The sequence below is a fragment of the Hesperophylax consimilis genome, chromosome 9 (genome assembly GCF_061612785.1).
Source record: "Hesperophylax consimilis isolate HC1 chromosome 9, BYU_Hcon_1.0, whole genome shotgun sequence".
Lineage (NCBI taxonomy): Eukaryota > Metazoa > Arthropoda > Insecta > Trichoptera > Limnephilidae > Hesperophylax > Hesperophylax consimilis.
The window spans coordinates 906,671-926,894 of NC_142844.1; the positions used below are offsets into that span (position 1 = coordinate 906,671).

Consider the following 20,224-nt stretch of genomic DNA (forward strand, 5'->3'; position numbering starts at 1 on the left):
CTTTTCCACGCTAAATAGTTTGTGACAGAACGATAACAAAACCACAAACAAAATTGCGCATTGCACAACGCGATTAACTTCACAAGCGATTAACAACAAAATAGTATCTGAAATTCCACACATAACATTCTCAAAACTGTCTTTCAATATTTCCAAACGATTAAATAAACTACTGTTTTGACACGAAAGTTGTATTTATTATTAATGTGTGTATAACTTGTATCCATCTATTTAATAAGCCAAGGTTCGTCCCGAAAACGTTTTATACGAGTAGATATTTTATAACATACCATAAGCGCTCGAAAAAGTTTTTTATACATCCAGTCATTACTACGCCGTTTGGAACATAAAACTTTGATACGTAATTTGGTAATAATCTTAATTTACAAAGTTTGGTACGATCAAGTTTGCGGCGGGCAGGAGTTTGGAACTATCGTGCAAAAGAGCGTGTTTGTAAATACACTAGGCGGATTTATTGCATTCTACCAAAGTTTGGGATAGTCGAAATGTTTATTTTTGAATAATTATGCCTTCGTAATTTCATACTGTAATTATGAGATTTTGCCAACAGGTACCCCATCGATGGTGTGATCCAAATTCTATAACAACCAAATTCTATAACAACCTAGCCAACAACAAAATCTTCTAAATGTACCTATGAGATAAAAAAATATTGGTAAGATAGAGCCGAAATGAACAAAATAAATTATATTAATCTTCAGAGGTCGTGAAACGTGGAGAAAAATGAGTATTGCTGATTAATTAAAAATCTCAACAAATTATTCGTAATAGGTTAAAAACGGGATTGCAGGGAGTTTCCTGATAAAATTTTAGAACATTGCTATTAAATCGGAATATATGTTCATGCACCTGCACCATGCCTTGATAATATATAATGACGAAATGCGAAAATATTACGATTTTACGAACACGAGTTTCGACATTGCGATAATAAATACTTCTTTTATTAAATCTTTAATAAAAACATCCTGTCAATTTGTTTGTTAAGATCTTGCAGTCCAGTTTTTAACCAGATTTCGAATAATTTGAAGAGATTTTTAATAAATTAGCAATATTTTGTATTTATAGTTTTTTCCGTGTGTATTTCCAGTAGAAATTTCTTCACTAAAAACCTATCTTATGTCGCCAAATATTGATGCTGTCGACTTGAAATTGGTCCAATTCAACTCAGAATATATGAAAACATAGCAAACAATACATCTCTCAACTTAGTTTGTAAACATGTGGTTTTTCAAAAATCCCGATAGAAAAATGTTCCGCCAGTTTATTTTGTGCGGACTCTGCAGGTCTTCGTTTCCACTACCAAGATGTATGATAAAAGTTTAATGAATGCACGGATTTCGTCATTTATCAAACCATATTTTACCCGTATTACGCAACATAAGCAATAATAATGGCAAAATATATCAAAATTGACACAAATTTTCACATCTTATTTTGAGGAGGAACCAGAAAAATAATATAGTTCTCATTGTTTAAGAATAAAAGGTCAAAATTGGCACATTTAATAATAATGTAAATTCATAGAGTAATATTTTCCGAAGTACAGTATTTATCAATACCTATTATTGTAAAAAATATGTGATATTTGAGAAAAAAATATAGAATGCTATTACAGTAAAATGTCTTGGTTATAAAATATGAACCAACGAGTCATGTTTCCAATTCTTCATTAAGACCAAAGAAAACTATTTAAAATACAATTTTTATATAATTTTTTTGTCAATAACACTATAATATTAAGAGGAAGGCCAAAAATGTGTATATTCTTGGTATACCTTATATTGTAGGTAATAGGCATTAAAATCGCTTGACAAACGGAGTCTAGAAACGTTCGATTTCAAGCACAAAACTGGTTTTTATTTCTTTTGTAAATACTTTTATAAGAAAGCAAAAAAGTTAATCAAGTGAAACTGTCACAGATGATCTTATTTAAAAAACTGTATTTTTTTAATGTTTTTTCCTTTACGCGTTCATACATTTCTATTGAAAAAATATTTTAGAAGTTTACATTTATATTTTTTATTGAGTAATTTATTTTTATTCTATTCAAGCAAAGCGATAGGAAAACCTTCAATTTACCTAAAGCATATTTTTTGGTATTTATAATGTACACCAATTCGTTATAAAGATTAATCAAAATAGTTAATTTAAGTTCAGTCATGAAGATATCTGAAAGCAGATTTATGGAAGATTTATTTTCGAATCATTATGGCATGTTGGTTTCAATAGAAAATCAAGGTGTCAATAACCCCTCCAGTGATATACAGGTACCTAAGATATTAGATGTTTTTAATAATAATAATCTGTTAACTTACTCCATCGGCTTTGATCCGGATATCCTTCCCTGCTGCATTGAGAAGGGCCCTGAGGATGCTGGTGGCTGTTCCTGTCTGCCTGCTGGCCACCAGGTGAACTGCAGTCTGCTGTCGGCTCTACAATATAATCATTCTAGTTTTAGTTGTTTTTACACAAACACACACTTTAAATACAATTTTAAAGATATTTTGATGTGTATGACATCCAGAGATGTGCTTTATTTCAAATAAATCCATTTCAAATGGAAATGCAAAATGCAAAATGGGTATTTTCCATTTTGCATTTTAAATGCTTTTCTAAAAACCATTTTGCATTTTAAATGCTTTTCTCAATGCATTTTCCATTTTAAATGCTTTTTTGCAACATTCTTCCTACTATCTCCAATCATCTTTTTTAATAAGCCCCAAATATCAGTCGGTCCTCAATCTCGCTATGAGAGATAATTTACATTTGTCAAGTTGCTCCCTGGTAGGAGCCCTGGCAATTGAGTGATCCCATTACAAAAAATACTGATTAAAATACTGAACATGGGGCCATGACGCTGTAATATTAAATGTTAGGTAGCAGATTCTATGTTTTTACGTTGGCAACATTAGTCCCGCGCAATTTTTTTGTGGTTTCATAATCTGTAGTAGTGGTGTTTTTACATGGATTTTCCATCATGTAATATGTTTGTTCTACATTGATGTCCATTATTAAAAGAAAAAATTGTTTAAAAATTCTATAATTATTTTAATTGTTTGACCTGAGAAACCATTTTGCATTTTCAATGTATTTTGAAAATAGGTATTTTGAATTTTGCATTTAAAATGCTTTTCTAAAAACCATTTTGCATTTTGCATTTTCAAATGGAAAAGTTTTGACCCATTTCCATTTTGCATTTCAAATGGTTTTGGGTACCCATTTTGCACATCTCTGATGACATCACATTTTTTACACGGCCCCATAAAGGAGGCCCCGTCTTTGAAAAGTCTTTATGGAAGGTCTTTTTAAAACATTAAATTCAAAGTTATTTTGCCTGAAACTGACCATAGAAACTGAATTAATTTTTGTGCGAACTTGTTCTGAATTTATATTTCCTCGATGTAGCAAAAATGCCATAACTTTTTGGTTTTTATTTAATTTAATATGATTTTAAGTTATGTTGAATCAGTCTAAGTTTGTTGATAAAATATCTTTTAAAAAGGTTCCATAAATAAATAATCTTGATTTATTTAGGGGTTTAAATTATGGCCTCCCGGAGACGGGAAGACATTGTTACATAGAGGCTTTAAATTGTGGTTTCTCAGAAGACAGGGTTAAGAAATGATAGGAGATAAAGTTCCGGGAAGGAAAAGGGTAAGAGGGGTGGGTAGGTAGGTATTGGGGGTCAGTGTGTACAGGAGTAACGAACGTACGAACCCATCCCTCCCAATGCGGTGCAAACCGAAGGGTCAAAATAGTCTAGCTCGAGAGGACAGAGTCCCCATCAACGGGTTTCTCCTAATTATTACTATTTCTACCAATTATTTGGATATAATTTTAGAGGTAACCGGATGAATTAGAACAGTGGTAAAACAGAAGATTAAAAAATAATAAATTAATGTATTTTAGGTTAGGTTAGGTACGGCGAAGTTAAGTAAGGTGAGGGTAGTTTAAGTAAGGGGAGGATAGTTTAGGTTAGGTTAAGTAAGGTTAGGTTAGGTTAGTTTAGGTTAGGTTAAGTGAGGTGAGGTTAGGTTGGGTTAAGTAAGGTTAGGTTAGGTTAGGTTATTTTAGGTAAGGTTAGGTTAGGTTAGGTTAGTTTAGGTTAGTTTAGGTTAGGTTAAGTAAGGTGAGGTTAGGTTGGGTTAAGGAAGGTGAGGCTAGGTTGAGTTAAGTGAGGTGAGATTAGTTTGGGTTAAGTTAAGTAAGGTTAAGTAAGCTACCCACATCTCCTCATTTGGATATACGTCTCCCCAAAATCACCTGAACTAAAACTACCAACATTGCCTCATTTGGATATACATCTCCCCAATAAACACCAGAACTAAAACTACCCACATCGCCTCATTTGGATATACATCTCCCCAATAAACACCAGAACTAAAACTACCCACATCGCCTCATTTGGATATACATCTCTCCAATAAACACCTGAACTAAAACTACCCACATCGCCTCATTTGGATATACATCTCTCCAATAAACACTTGAACTAAAACTACCCAAATCGCCTCATTTGGATGTACATCTCCCCAATAAACACCTGAACTAAAACTACCCAAATCACCTCATTTGGATGTACCTACATCTCCCCAATAAACACTTGAACTAAAACTACCCAAATCGCCTCATTTGGATGTACATCTCCCCAATAAACACCTGAACTAAAACTACCCACATCGCCTAATTTGGATATACATCTCTCCAATAAACACTTGCACTAAAACTACCCAAATCGCCTCATTTGGATGTACATCTCCCCAATAAACACCTGAACTAAAACTACCCAAATCGCCTCAATTGGAACCGGCACACAAACACCGCTCCCGCATACATTACAGCGTAGTAAGGTAAGATCAGGTTAGGATAGGTTCTGTTTTGTCACTGTTCTGTTTCGTCGTAGAATCTACATATTTCAGAGAATTTTTTTCTACAATGTTGTCTGTTGGTATCTAATTAGTTCGTTTCTGATTAGTAATAGAACAATACTGGGTGGTCTGTGGAGAGGTCTGGCAAGGGGGTGCCTTCGTACCACGTGGTGTCAGTGATATAACGAACTCTGTTATAGAGTTCCTCAACCCATGGAGCGATGCTCGTGTTTATGTTTTCAAACAAATAAGGTTTAACCGCGTTAAACCTTTTACTCAATTTAGACGTTGGAACCTACTGTGAAAGCGCTCCGCTAGATTCGGGACTTGCACTTCCTTACAAATCAAAAATCTGAATACATTTGCATAAGTGATGGCCTCCGTGGGCTTTCGACTAGCAATACGAAGGTCGCTGGTTAAAAAAATTATTTGATTAATTTGGATTATTTCAAAATTTATTCATTTTAAATAATAAATAATATACTTGCGGAACGTCCCACAGTGGACGATACTCTCAGTATCACCCTGGTGTGAAGACCACCATTCAGAATTGAAACGTTGCTTGAAATGGCTATAGCCATGTTAGGTGACTAGATCCGAATAGCCAGGTACTCCCCCACCTTCCTCTTTCCCATCTCCTTCCACTCCCCACTACCTTCAGTCTCACAATATACCCCAATTCGGGATGCCATATTTTCATTGGCTTCAGACGGCTGGGATTAGTTGGGACTCTTGTGCGATGTTCATAACAAAAAAAAAGTGACTTCCAATCATAAAAAATGAGCTGTCGGATTGATCGCGATAAAAAAATCAAGTCTAAGAAATAACTCACAGAAAATTAATGCAATTTTTCGTTGCGGAAAAATTTGGTGCCTTTGTTTTCGAGAACAATTCGATAAACATTTCAACACTATAGGGTGTTGCAAAATTGTCACCCTATCGGAATATGATTTCATTTTTGCGAATCGTCTTATGTCATCACGATTTTGACATTTGTAAAGTAAACAAAAGCACACGTTGACAAACTACTGAGAATGTTATTGTAAAAAGCAATCACATTGTGGTTTGACATATTGAATAAAATAAAATCCTTTTTGTTTTATGATGATGCTTTAGGTATGATGCTTTGTTTCTCCAGATATGTTATTATTAGTGTTTGTTATATTTATATCATGTTGTCTCCCTCAATTTTTTTTTTATATAAGCTCACACTTTGTACTTCTTGTCTAGTAATAATTTGTACCCTGAAGATGCTTGAGTAAAGCGAAACCGGTCGGTTCTAAAAATTATTAAAAACTCGTGTGTTTAAAACAAAAAGTTTTTTTTATTATTATTCACTGAGAATGTCTCAACTCTCAACTTCTTAAGAATGCGAAATAATTGTTTCTTCAATTATTTTTTATTTTCAAACAAAGTTACAACTCTTCCGTAGGGTGATAACTTTACGCCATCCTGTATTAACATGTAACTTTTATCTGCTTACATGCGTTTAAGTCTTTAAAAGTTGTGCTGAATGAAAATGTGTTAAAAGTTCTGATGAGTTGTCCTATCAATAAGTGAATCCAAAGTGTAAACCTATCAAAGCAATGGGGGCCTATTTCACGTAATGGATGCACGTTTGAGCGATTTCTCCAGGACTGGCTCTGTACAGGCGCAATTGGAGCAGTCCGCCCTGGGCGCCAATTTTCTAAGGCGTCAAAGCGCTAATAATACCTGACACCTAACACAGCGTCCTTATGCTTTTTTTTCTAGCGCGAGGCGCAGTTTTGCTCAGGGCTGTCCCTGGATATCTCCTATGAAAGATCAAACCTTCATATTTCTCTAGGAACATCGTTGAGGTGATTTTTATTATGTTGGAAAGTATAATTTAAATTTTTTATTTAATTTTGAAAACCAACAGTTATGTTCAATGTATAATTATTCAACCTATAATGAGTTTTCACTGATGTATCTTGATTTTGTATATATGTAGTTAAGGTTCATGAATTTTGTTTTTTTATTGATCGTAGTACACAAGCGACTGTCAGAAGCCAGTGGTACTATCGCATCCTCAATCTAAGATTATTTTGAGGCGATAAGAAATGAGAGAGTAAAGAGAAAGGGGATTGATGCTTTGATTTGGTTGCTAAACAAAGCCAAAGTAATTGTAAGCAATGTATTGTTTCTGACTGATTGTGTCTCACAGGGGGTAGAGAACGTACCTACCCGCTCTTGCACAATGTTTTTGCACTTTGCTGACTTTTTAACCAACGTTCTCTGGACTTGACGACATATGAATCAGGATATAAGATTCGTAATACCGTGACATCATAAATACAATTTGAAAATAAGATTTTTTACATAAGCTCAATACAGAACGCCTGTTATGGAGGGTTTTTGAGGAAAGGAAGGAGAGGAAGATTTGGGAAGGAAAAATATATGAGGGGTGGGTAGGAATTGGGGGGTCAATGTGTTCAATCTTCAATGTTTAGGAATCCATCCCTCTAACTGTAGTGCAAGGCGATGGGTCGAGATAGTCCGGATGTCAACCAGCCTCCCTGATCCGGCCCGCCACACAGTAGGTGGGCAAAAGCATTTAAGCATTAAAATGAATCATCAACATTAAAAAAGTGTTTTTTTCAACTTTGAGGATTTAAAAAAAAAAACGCAAGTTGCTCCACAGTACGAAGTATGTCAGAAAAATACAAATAAATAGTGGTATATCTGTGTGTAAGGATAGAATGGCCAACCTTATGATTCCAGAGATAGCCTCATTTTTAATGTCAATGCCATACAATTTTTTCTTTAAAAAACGATAACTCCTTCATTTGTACACGCAATTGCTTCGTACAAAATTTTATAGCATAGTAATGATCAGCAGAATCCATTTCTAGCCAAAAAAAATATCCTTGAAAATTCAAGTCTTTATATCTATGAAAGGCGATTTTCAGCCCACTGTGCGCCACCAAGACCTAGACAATCCTCACCTCATGAACCCGGACACTCCTGCTAAGTCACCAAATGTAGCGAATCACTTGGGGTGATATATAGAAGAAGTTTTGGTTATCCAATGAATGGAATCGTCTCCCAAATATAGTTGTGTGCATAATTAATTATATTGAATTGATATGGGCCAGACATTGACTAAGTATGATTCATCAATGGGGCCAGACCATCTCGAAAATCTGCCAAAATTAGAAAATGTTTAATACTTACACTCGATCTTTTAAAAAATAATTTATTTATTTTTTTCTCCACAATGCGGATGTCACAAATTCTTAAAAATGATGTTACAGTCATTTCAAATCAACGTAATTATTTTCGTCACTGTCTTTCTTCAGAACAGGTTTCAAGGTACCTATCTACTTAATAAGTACTTAACTAACTAATTGAATGAGGTACTTACCCCTCCAGGGCTAAATGGGTCCACGCCTTTCTTGGATAGTAACAGTTTGACCACATCCTCCCTCGAGTACATGGCAGATATGTGGAGTACATTGTAGTTGTCCTGCACAACAGAAATAAAAGATTTGCATTAAATATCTGTTACATTATAATATTATCCCAAGCGTTGTGTTAAACAATTCAATCCGCTAAAACCAATGGAGCAATTAAGAAAAAAGAATTCATTTATAAATGGGTAAAAAAACACAGTGTTTGTAAGACGTTCAAAGCGTACAACATGTATACTATATGTATACTATGTAAAAGTTCAAGATTGTAAAGCAAGTATAATCATTAGGTAAAAAAACAGTAGGTCTGAACACGATGAACTACGCCTTAACCCTAACAATTATCAGTCACGGTATGAATAGTTGGGGTGGTGCTGCTAAAACTAATATGAACCCTCTCGATAAAGCTCAAAAAGCCTTAATTAAAGTTATTACAACAAATCTTTTAGATCTCGACAGTACAGTTATTTAAGGAATACGCTTAACTCAACATGCAACAATTATACATCAAAATTACATCTATGCATTACCGAAAACACAAAGTAAACCTTCACATTGCACAACACAATTACGAAACAAGACAAAGACATGAACACATGACTTCGAATGAAGACAAATGTAACTCATGGATAAAGACATTACCATAATCAGGCTCCAAAATAATTAAATTTAATTGAACACGACATTAAAGACCTGACAAAAAACGATAATACAAAACACAAAATTCACACATGGTTAGCCAATAAGACATTAAATGGTTCCATGATAACTCAACACAATGATAATTCTTTCAAACTTTCAAAAATTGAAATTAAGGACGGGTTGTTTCGGAGAATTTGAACAATTCTTCAAATTTCAAAGTTAATTTTCAGGTTCTGTGAAAGATTTTTTCAAGTTCTATTTTTATTTCAGTTCTGTCAAGCAACTACCCTATGCTGCTATAATAACAGAACTTGAATAGGACTTTCACAGAACCCGGAAATCAACATTGAAATTTGATGAATTGTTCAAATCCTCCGAAACAACCCGTCCTTAGTCAATTGAAGCGATGAATAAAACTAACCAACTTAACCTATTCAACCTACTTTTTGCTTCATAACTTTCATCAATTTTTAATGGCTGTGTTGAATTGTAATTTTATGAGTTATCCGTTCACCTAAATTTCTTAACGTTTTTATCACCATTTACTTTAAATTTATCATAACTAGGTAATTTAGTTAAATAATTAAGAAGCAACGTTCAATAAGTTGGTGCTCATTTTACAAGTTTTTACTTGTATTTACGTCGTTCAAATTGTTACATGGCGGGAAAATAAAACGACATTTTATGTACTTACCAAATTTTTAAAAATAAGTAAAAAAGGAAACGAAATCTATCTGGCCATTTAAAAACAATGGCATGTTGGCCTCGCTAGTGCGTCACTGACTGCATTACTCCACCCTGCTGCAGGCTTTTAAATTTTCACCTCGCCCAACCAACCCTTAACAATAACCAGCTCAACAATAACTAGCTTATAATGAGCAGATTTATTCGAGGGCTGAAAGAGAAGCTATGGAAGCCAAGCAATGAAGGCGAAGCACGGCCACTAATTGCTCCACTTGCCGAGAAACAGTTTTCACAACTAATCGTTAATCGTAGTGGAGAAAATAATTTAATCAGATTAATTGAATATAAACCGAGTGTTTCAGTCCGAAATGGAGGTCAATTATTGGACTTTTTCCTAGTTTGTTTCCAACGTCTGCGTCTGTTGGATTTATGGGTTGAGGCCGCCGCGTAGTAAGATGTGTTCATGTTTAACGTGTAAAGGTGAATATTTAAATACGTTAACACTTCAAATATGCGAATAAATTAATGATAATCGAGATGAGAAAAAAATGCGCTATTTATTTACATACCTCTCTAAGTTCGCAACAGATTCGCAACTTGCTGAGACTGTCTTAATCGCTCTATGCATGTTGAAAGTTTTTATATTGCTTTAATAAAATAATAAATAAAATTGTAATTGGAGACTGAAACCAAATCTAATTATTTTGTTTTTATAGACAATAAACAAATATGCAAAAATTAAAAACTTTAGTTGATTCAGGTTCGAATTATCGACTTTCTGTTCTATATTTTATGATTTTGTGGACAATCTAGATAAAAGAATATGCAAACAGTCAAAAGTCTAGTTGATTCAGGTTCGAGTTATCGATTTTCTAATCTATATATTATGTTTTTGTGGACAATCTAGATAAAAGAATATGCAAACAGTCAAAATTCTAGTTGATCCAGGTTCGAGTTATCGACTTTCTATTCTATATTTTATGATTTTGTGGACAACCTAGATAAAAGAATATGCAAAAAGAAGATTTTTTTTTACAAAAATGTTAATGTCTTCCATAGCGTACCAGAGGAAAAATAGTAAATTGGTATATATTTTTGTTATTTTTAACGAAAAAATTATTTATAAACTTAATATTTAAAAAATACGCATAATCTTCTGATACAGATTCAAGGTATGCCTTGGAAATATCTTACAAATTAATTGAATTAATGTGTTCTTGCCAATGCTCAAAATTTTTTATTTAAATAAAAAAAATGTTAAGATGTTATGTATTTAGATGTATTTATAACGAAAGTAAAACGATCCCTTAATTAATAATATACTGTTTCTTTAAAATACACCTCGCGTCAAAATAAATCCTTAAACAGTAAATCAGGGAAGGAAATTAGCATTTCTACCCGCCAAGGGGAAGGTTGTACATTGAGGTGTACTATACAACCTCCCCCTGTGTTCCCAATGTGTTCGCTAGATATTTTACTGTTATTTCATGTTAAGTGTTCATTTTATAGCCTTATTTGCATTATTGCTGAAATAATTATTTAAAAGTATATTATTTACGTATACTTTTGGCGAATCCTGACCAAATAACAGAATATTTATTTCGTTATCCTAACTGTTGAGTCATACTCTTTTTTTCCCTGGTAACGAAATTGTTTTATTCAAAACTAAACATCCTTCTCTAATCGAAAATGTTTAAAAATATTATATTTATTATTGTCTAAAAAATAGGTTTGTCTGTTTTTTTATTTAAAAAAATATATTATTTAACTCTTTTTTTTGTTATTTGTTTTTGGGGTATTATGCCGTGTTGCGCTAACTCCTTCTTTAGCCTACGTTTCGGACAACATTGCAGTGTCCATCATCAGGGCAGATGTGTTTTTTTTTTGTTTTTTTTGTACGGCATAATACCCCAAAAACAAATAACAAAAATACTTTTGGCCGTGAAAATCTTAAATCATATTATTTAACTCTCTTTAATTTTACTCACAAAGCATTGAATCAATTTCTCACTAAAACTCCCGAATGGCGAGATCTAGCATCATGCAATTTGCAGAAGTTTTTCTAATGTGGCAACTATTTCCAGCCAGTAACGGCGCTTTCAACGAGAACTATTGAGCTTTCAAGAAATCATGTTTACATTCTGATTTTTGTTTGGTAAGAAAAAAAGACTTCGTACCAATAATTTTGAAAATCTGGCGAATACGGATAGTAACTGTAACTGGTATGTATGTTCAATAAATAGGGCGTTAAGGGGTAAAGTTTACGAACTTCGGAAGGTGATCTACATGATGGTACAATTAAAAAAGAAAAATAACTTTTCCGAAATTAAATGGCTTTTTTTCCTATAAGAAATACATCTTTTTCCAAACAAACAATTCAATTGTTTACCTAAAAACTACCTTAAAACGTTGGAATTCAAAAAAGTTATTTAATTTCTTAATTACATCTAATATCATTATAGAATTACCTTCCGAAGTTAGTGCACTTTACTCCGGACACAGATAAGTTCTTGTCATTATGTGTTCTATTTCGTTTGATCTAACAAGATCTTCTATCGAATTAGAAGCACGCCGAAAAATATTTTTATACAAACATTTTTTTAAACTTACCTCCGGAACTGTACAATCCACAAATTGTATAGTTCCAGATATTAAACTAATATCTGGAAGTATAGAATGAAAAGAGGTTAACTTTTATGCGCCTAACAAGATCACTCGTGGGATATCCCATGCACTTTTTGATTCTCCGAAAGCGAGGACTTCTGTCTACCCGGAGAAAACTTCTAATTTGTATAAAATCTGGTCAAATTATTCGTTTTCCTGCTAAAAACAGGACTGTCGGCCTATAACGAATGTATTGACATATTTCAAAACAAATTATAATTAAAGCACAAATATGTTATAATGAAGTCGGAACACGTATTGTTAAAAATAATTATATTTTCGCATCTCGACCATTATATTTATGAGCAGATATATTCTGAATGACTTATATTTTATCAGGAAATGGTGTCACATTTTTAACAGTATCTTGATAAAAAAATACGGTACTCATTTTTCTCCGTATCGAAACGCGCCAATCAACAGAGCGACTCAACGATTTTGCATTGACCATCTACATTCAATGTCACTTACAGACTGTTCCACAACTATCTTTCGACGTGTCACAAAATAGTAAAAGTGCCCCATCACCTTTCACCATACCTACATGTACCTCAAATTTGTGATCATCTCCGTTATATATTGGTGCTTAAAAGTTTTATGGTGAAAATGAATTAATAAATAAATAGTCCACAAAAACCAACCAATCAATGCAAGTATTTTCCCAAGTAATATCATTTTCGCGTTTAAAGACCACTAATTTAGCAGTAATTATGTTTTACAATCGTTTTGTTTTACCGTTAACGCTATTAAATTTGTTAAACGGCTTAATGTCCGACACCAACATTTTAAAAGTAGAATTAATCGATATGCTTACGGGAGCTTTTCGCGGCCGACCTCGATTTCTTCACCCATCCGCACTCACCTCGAATAAAGCGATAATTGCAAGGTTAACAAAACAAATCCTTGCTGGCCAATCTGCCAAGATCTTCAGTCTCGCCTCCATGTGGCCACACATTCCTAGACATACTCGTTAATATTACGACTGACTACAAAGCTACCGGACTGATTAACCAAGACCATAATTTACCAAGCAATCAAGCAAATCATTTAAGTTTTTAATGAAAAAAAAGTACATTGACAGTTCTCACAATTTTTTTTCAGATTTCACGTTTTGCTATTAAAAAAATTGCTGCATTTAGGTAGTGTTCAAGTCAAAACATAATATTACAACAATGACATCATACAATTCTTTTAAAAACGTATTCTAGGTTTTTTTAAAATTTTATAATTTATAAGGTTAGTTTATATTACATTTTACATAATATATTCTTACAAACTTATATTTTTACAGTATAAAACTTTTTTTTAAACGTTCATTCTTCGGACTTTCAGATTCTTCATAATTTACAAATTAAGCAGTTTTGTGACTCTGTATCAGTTTATCCCATGTACGGCAATCTAATTCTGTTTACAGTATAACATAACAAGTATGAATACAGCTTGTAACTACTGACTTTACGTTAACATTATGCAAAACAAACTCTAAGCAGAATTCTTGCCTAAACAGACTTTGCAATAATTACAATAGAGTATTATCCAATGTGGATATTTTCAGTTGCTTACTTACTAAATACCAGAGGTCCATAAAAGAATAATTATCTGATGGTTTGTGAACAATGTTATGTCTCAATTGTTTATTTTTCTATTATGATTTGATTTATACAGGGTGTATCGGCAAGTACCCGACAAACTTTAACCAGCTATTCCTCAGCACATTTGGAGTAAAAAATGTTATGGGCGCTCTGCTGTCCGGTAACATTTTTTTTCCATTAAAAATAAAAAATAAATAAAAAATCCACACTCCGTCACTGTCATTTGCCTTGTTTCTCGCGTTCAACAGCTGTTATTAGCAAGTGCGTCAAAAAGTGTCCTCGCTCTTTCGTACACACTAAATAATAATAGTTAAAAATGAGACGAATGGTGCTGTGCCATTTCGTTGTGATTGTAAAAGCGCGCCAACATAGGTACGTACGTACATTATTCAACGAAACTCGAACAAAATATTGCCAGACGGGTTTTCAAACTTTGACAAGGATAAAACATTGGTGACATGTGGTGAAAATATGAATAGTAAATTTTTTATTAAAAAAGTGGGTGTGTCAAGCCTACGCAAGACAGAAGTGAAACTTCTAGTATTCCTCTCTCTCTATTTTCATTTCATCAAAAATTAAATGAATTAATTAAATGAACTACAACTATAAATGTAAATGTAAACGCAACACAAAACGCGAACACAACTTATCACAGCGGGAGCACGCTGCTAACTGATTCACTGGCCGTGGTGGGCGTGGCCGCGCAAGTGCGCTACCGGCCGACCTGCTAAACCGAACTCGTATCTCGCTCGTAACTCAAAGCAAAACGTTCGTGAGCGGCTCCCCCACCTCAACAAGCGCATATGGTGAGAGAGGGACAGTGAACGGTGAGCGGTGGTGGGGGTACCCGCATTTTCGTGTCGATCCTGACTCGGTTTTACTCCGTCCCCGAAAATCCATTACGCGCCTAAAGAAGTTTCACTTCAAAAAAAATGTTACCGGACAGCCAAGTGCCCATAGCATTTTTTACTCCAAATGTGCTAAGGAATAGCTGGTTAAAGTTTGTCGGGTACGTGCCGATACATCCTGTATATACAACCTCCTCCATGGCTATAAACATATTGATAAATATTTTGTTTTGTAAATGTTTCATTTTATATAAACTTTTGTTTTGTAGACATTTTTGATTTCATATTCCTGTCTTACAAATGTAATTTACTTATTCCTTATAATGCAGGTCATGCATTATAAGGAATTGACTAACTTGCATGCAGGTCATGCCGGTGTGAAGAGCGGCCTTGCTGTTGAGTATGCTCGGAATGAACCATCTGTGGGTCAGAAGGGATATCCACACTGCTACACACTTCTTCTGACGGATTCGTGGATGATTTGAAAACTCGGCTATCATGGGGAGCATTCATTTCTGTTCTCGGTGGTTATCTCCGTCACCGACAACATCGGCTGTTTGATCTCTCAGCCTGCAGGACTAACTTGCATGCAGGTCATGCCGGTGGGGAGAGCGAACTTTCTGTTGAACAGAATCAATTCGGATTTCGACATATTTAACTTGTCACTAATAGTATAAAAGATACCCAATGTTCTTCTTTAAAAGTAAAAAAGACGCACTAAAATGAAAAATTTTGTAATGTTTTTAAAATAATGAACAGAAAATAGTGAAACGTAGAAGACTGTATGCTTTTTGTAATTCTTGTTACTGTGAACTACAGGGGTCTTTTATCGGAATCTTGTATACGAGTCCTGAAATTAGCGAATAATTAGAAATAATTGTAGCAGTACGCATTATTATACAACTCAAATGTCCTCAATATTTTGTATTCGCAAAAATCAACATTTCCGCCGAAAATATATCGTTGTGTTATATTACAATATTGTGTCAAACATAAACACAGTCAGGTTACTTTATTGACAGATCTCACGTATTCTCAGCCCAATAATGTATGCGAAGGGTGGATGCCCTAAAGTTTGCCACCCGCTATTAAGAATAAAAAATCAAATAAAAACGTTACACAAAATAAATTTTTGGACTTTAGTCTTTGGTAAAACAATTGTAATCGATATGATTATCTACCTTTTTAGATAACATTTATCACTGCTATGTTTATACATCTGCCCTGATGTAGCGTAAAACGGCATAATATTACAAAAATAAATCACCATAACCGTTGTGTTGTACATACAAATGTTTCTATTGATGTATTAAACAAATGTATATAACCAATAGTTACTATCTTTAATTATGAAAGGCCGGTGGCTTCGCAAAAATTCAAGTTTGACAAAGTCATCAAATGGCCTTTCAGCGCAATTTTTTTGTTGTTTAAATTTGAAAGATATTTGTTAAACGTCGGTTTTAAGTGCGTTTACGCTTTCTATCAAATTGTGATAAACTGACAAGCTTATCAACATGATAGTTGTAAACGGATTTAGAATCAGTATTATTTGACGGGGACCTTTCAACTGTCACAAAAACAAAATGGCGCTGAATGACCATTTAATGACAATGTTACATATGCATTTCTGTGAAATAACCCGTCGTAAGCCATTAACAATTAAGGAACCAAAGACATCTTGTCTTACTTTTTCTAAGAGAAATGGATATAAAAATAATGTTGCAAGCCATATATGTCGTGTTAGCCCAAATTAAAAAGATCGAGAAAAAAAATGAAAAATACGAGATTGTTGTCAAGGAGCTCGTATTGTTTACAAATATTTATTAAGAACACACTTTTTAAAGAATACATAAAAAAGCCATCGAAAGTATAATTAAGGATAATGAAGATTATTAATTAAAAGTATTTCATTTTCATGTATATTAATGTTTCTTTGTTTGTCTCGTACGCGTTGCTATACTATTTATCCGATTTCGCTGAAAAATGCAGCTTGTTCTTATTAGTATCAGGAGTGTTTATAGCTTTGTTTGGATAATAGCAGGACACTCGAGAAAGACATAACTTATTATCCCTGCACTGGAATGTGATACGGAGTTAAAGTCGCAGTGCGGATTTCATGACAATACTTGAAGTGAATTGTAGAAAAAGTCGGGGATGCCTGAGAAAGACATGAATACACTGACTGGTCGGTGACCGAGTTGACATCGCGCTTGGGTCCCACTCAGGCGTAGTGTGTTCAATTCCTCGACTGGCTAAGTCCTCCATCACAACACAAGCAACATTTTCAGCTTACTGTGGTGGTAGTAGGAGATTTTAAAATATTGTCAGGTTATTCGTAACCCGGGAATATTTGTCTTTCTTTAAAAAAAAAAAGTAATTATTAATGGTAAAATGAGACGTTAGTGGTGAACGAAGAAAGAGGTGAAAAGAGAATGTATGACTTGGAAGTGAATGGTCGAAGAGGTCGAGGACGCCATGGCACGATCAAGTGAAACGAATACTCTAGTACTCTAGAATTCACAACCTCAAAACTTTGCAAAAAGCAGGAAAAAAATACACAATTTTTTTTTTTAATTTCGTTAAATAATTTTTGTTTGGTTTCGGGGTATGATACACAACAAACACAATAGCTTCGGTGTTTCCTGAAAGTGCCGATGACGTGTGTACGAGTATGTATGAATCTCAACCCTGGACAACCACCCCATCTGGCGTGATTGCTACCGGCGAAATATTCGGCCCTCGACCGACAAAACCAAAATACCTTTTCAATGTTTACTGCCGGACTCAATTGGTCTATATTTACTGCAAACACTCATTTATGTATGTGGCACGCACAATTATAGCACTGGCTCTTTCTACCGACATTTGCGTATATCTTCAATTCCGTATTTTGTCACCAATTTAGTGTTACGCTAGGCCATAGGGGCGTACCGTGATATTCTTAGAACGTATATTAAGGAAGTATACAAATAGTACTTTTATCAGTAATTTTAAACAACCTTTATTTGTTATGAACAAAACTCCAACAAGAAATAATATATTTTTCTGAAACCTCCACGAAGCATAATGCTAAATGAGTGTTTTGGATAATTTTTTTCTACGAACCTGTTTACCTAATGACTATCCAAAAATATGACTCAGATAAATTTAATTTTTTCCTATCTTTTCCTTTGAAGAACATTTAAATAAAATTGTTAATTACATAAAAAATTTAAGTGTAAAATACAACTTTTTTTAAACTTTCACTAGAAATGTGTAAACGCATAAAAGAAACAACTATTATGGCTAAGATTAGATACTTGTAACTGTTTTCCTCGATAACCTTTTTTCTTTCTAGTAAAATTATTCACAGAATAAATAAAAACCACTTTTGCGCTAAAATCGACCATTTCTAGACTCAGTTTGCCAAGCGATTTGTATGACTATTATACCTATATTCGTGGTGATATAAGGCTCACCAAGGATACACGTATTTTTGACTTGTGTATTCCTTAAAAAAGAGAAAAATTAATATTTAATTATGAAGACATAAATAATAAAAAAAATTAACAACCACAAGCAACATATTTTGAGTGTCTCCAGGGGCCCACATAATAAAATATCAGTAAAAATGTGTGCTTAACGGTTACTTAGATTAGTCCAACGACATATTAATTTTATTACCCCTAAAATGTTGCATCAAAACATTAACTAATATTATATCAAATAACGCAATGAAGTTACGATATGTCTAGGCTTGTCTCAATTGTCTCACAAAAGTGAGATTAAATGTGGCAACTAAGAAAGACTCTTATGTTTCCAGTACAGTCTTAATGCAAACGTTGCTCTTGTGTAACAAAGTTAAACATTAAAAAAAAATATGTATATGAACAGAATTACCGGGCGGCAAATTAAAAAGTTGCTTTAAATACTACACCAAGCCTGACTAGAGTAAGGGGCCTGAGTGCTGAACGGATTTTGAGATGTCAAGTGATTAAGTCAGTGTCGTGCCATAATAGAGACACAGTGAAAATTTTCAAATGGCGGCGATTCTTGTTGATACTTCTTATTGCTGCTGTTTTGCATGTTTTAACGCAAGCATATAAATAAACAGAGTGATTAGACTATTTTAAACAGTGAAGTTTAGTTGACGACAGGAGAGACTTCACAGTTTGAGTATTGCGCTCCCAGACCTCTACTCTAGTCGGCTTTGCATTTTATCTACGACGGAAAATAACTGTATTATTTATAATAATAGAAAAAAATAGCAATGTTCATATACATATAATTCAAATATTATTCCTCGGATTATAATAGTGTTTGCCGAGTAAATAAAAACTATCATCACACACGAGGGCATTTTGGAACTTTTAAGGGCACATTACTCAGAGGTAGCACACGACCTTAAGCGACGCGTGACAGTTTGGTACTAAAACTACAAAAATCGAAAGTACTCCAATTGACGTCCTTTTTGCTTGCCACTGACTTAGTCTCTAAAGTCATTGAAATCATGGCTAAAGTTCACTAAAATAGATATATTTTAGAAGTCTTATCGCTCATATAATATAGTATTTTATTCAAGACAGAATTTGACCTTATTTCTTTTAATTTAATTCCGTTTCGTATAATTTTTCCTAGAAAACTAAGACTTTGTGTAATACTTAATATTTTATGTATTATTATTATTTTATATAATTGAAAAATCCACAGGCTTTGGCTGTATGGATTTATTTGTTTACATTTATGTTTTTTAATATTTCCTTGTATTTACATTTTATTACCCAGCATTTTAAAACTGATCCAGTGTAACATATATGACAATAATAAAAAAATAAAAATAGGCAGAATGCAGCCGAGAAACTTTAGTTGCGGAGACAGTTGTGTTGCAGCCGTTGCAGGCATTAAATCCATAGGCGGCGATACACATGCCTGTAAAATGGACCAGTAGCTTGCATGCAAGCTACTGGCATGTGCAAGCTACTGGCGCAATGAGAATACACATGCAAGTTAAACTTGCATGCCAGTTGCGTCCTTGCATGCCTGTATTTGCAAGACGTATACACATGCCAGTCACTAGACAGTACGTGTCTCAAATCACTCTGAGACTGAGTAGTCTCAAGCTTTTTGGCAATGGAAAACATTCGAAGTGAATTAAATATCATCGTATTGCAATTGGCAGTACAATGTGTGGCTAATTTAATGAGAGAAAGGCCGCGGCGAACAACAGGTCAGCTACTGGCATGCCCGTACTTGTCACGACGTTCACACATGCCGGTTTCATAGCCCCCCTCGTCCCCTCCCTCAACTTGCATGCCAGTAAATCAAATGTTGTGCAATCTACTGGCAAGGCAGGTACAGGCATGCAAGTTAGCGTATACACATGATAGTAGCTGGCATGTGCAAGGAGCTGGCATGCAAGTGTGCCAGCTACAGGCATGTGTATTCCCGGCTTTACGGCATATAGAGGTGCGCATATAAGAGACTTTTTTGGG

The 20,224-nt window shown here is 34.1% G+C and overlaps 1 protein-coding gene across 1 annotated transcript in view; it reads right to left on the reverse strand.

The window, feature by feature from the left end:
- nompC (no mechanoreceptor potential C) overlaps nucleotides 1-20,224 on the reverse strand; it is a 114,444-nt gene that overhangs the window by 32,939 nt on the left and 61,281 nt on the right. Inside the window, exons 3-4 of the mRNA XM_089635211.1 lie at nucleotides 8,278-8,379; nucleotides 2,340-2,456 (exon numbers count right to left, since the gene is read on the reverse strand). Of these exons, the coding sequence (XP_089491337.1) occupies nucleotides 2,340-2,456; nucleotides 8,278-8,379 (219 nt within the window). The remainder of the gene's footprint in view (nucleotides 1-2,339; nucleotides 2,457-8,277; nucleotides 8,380-20,224) is intronic.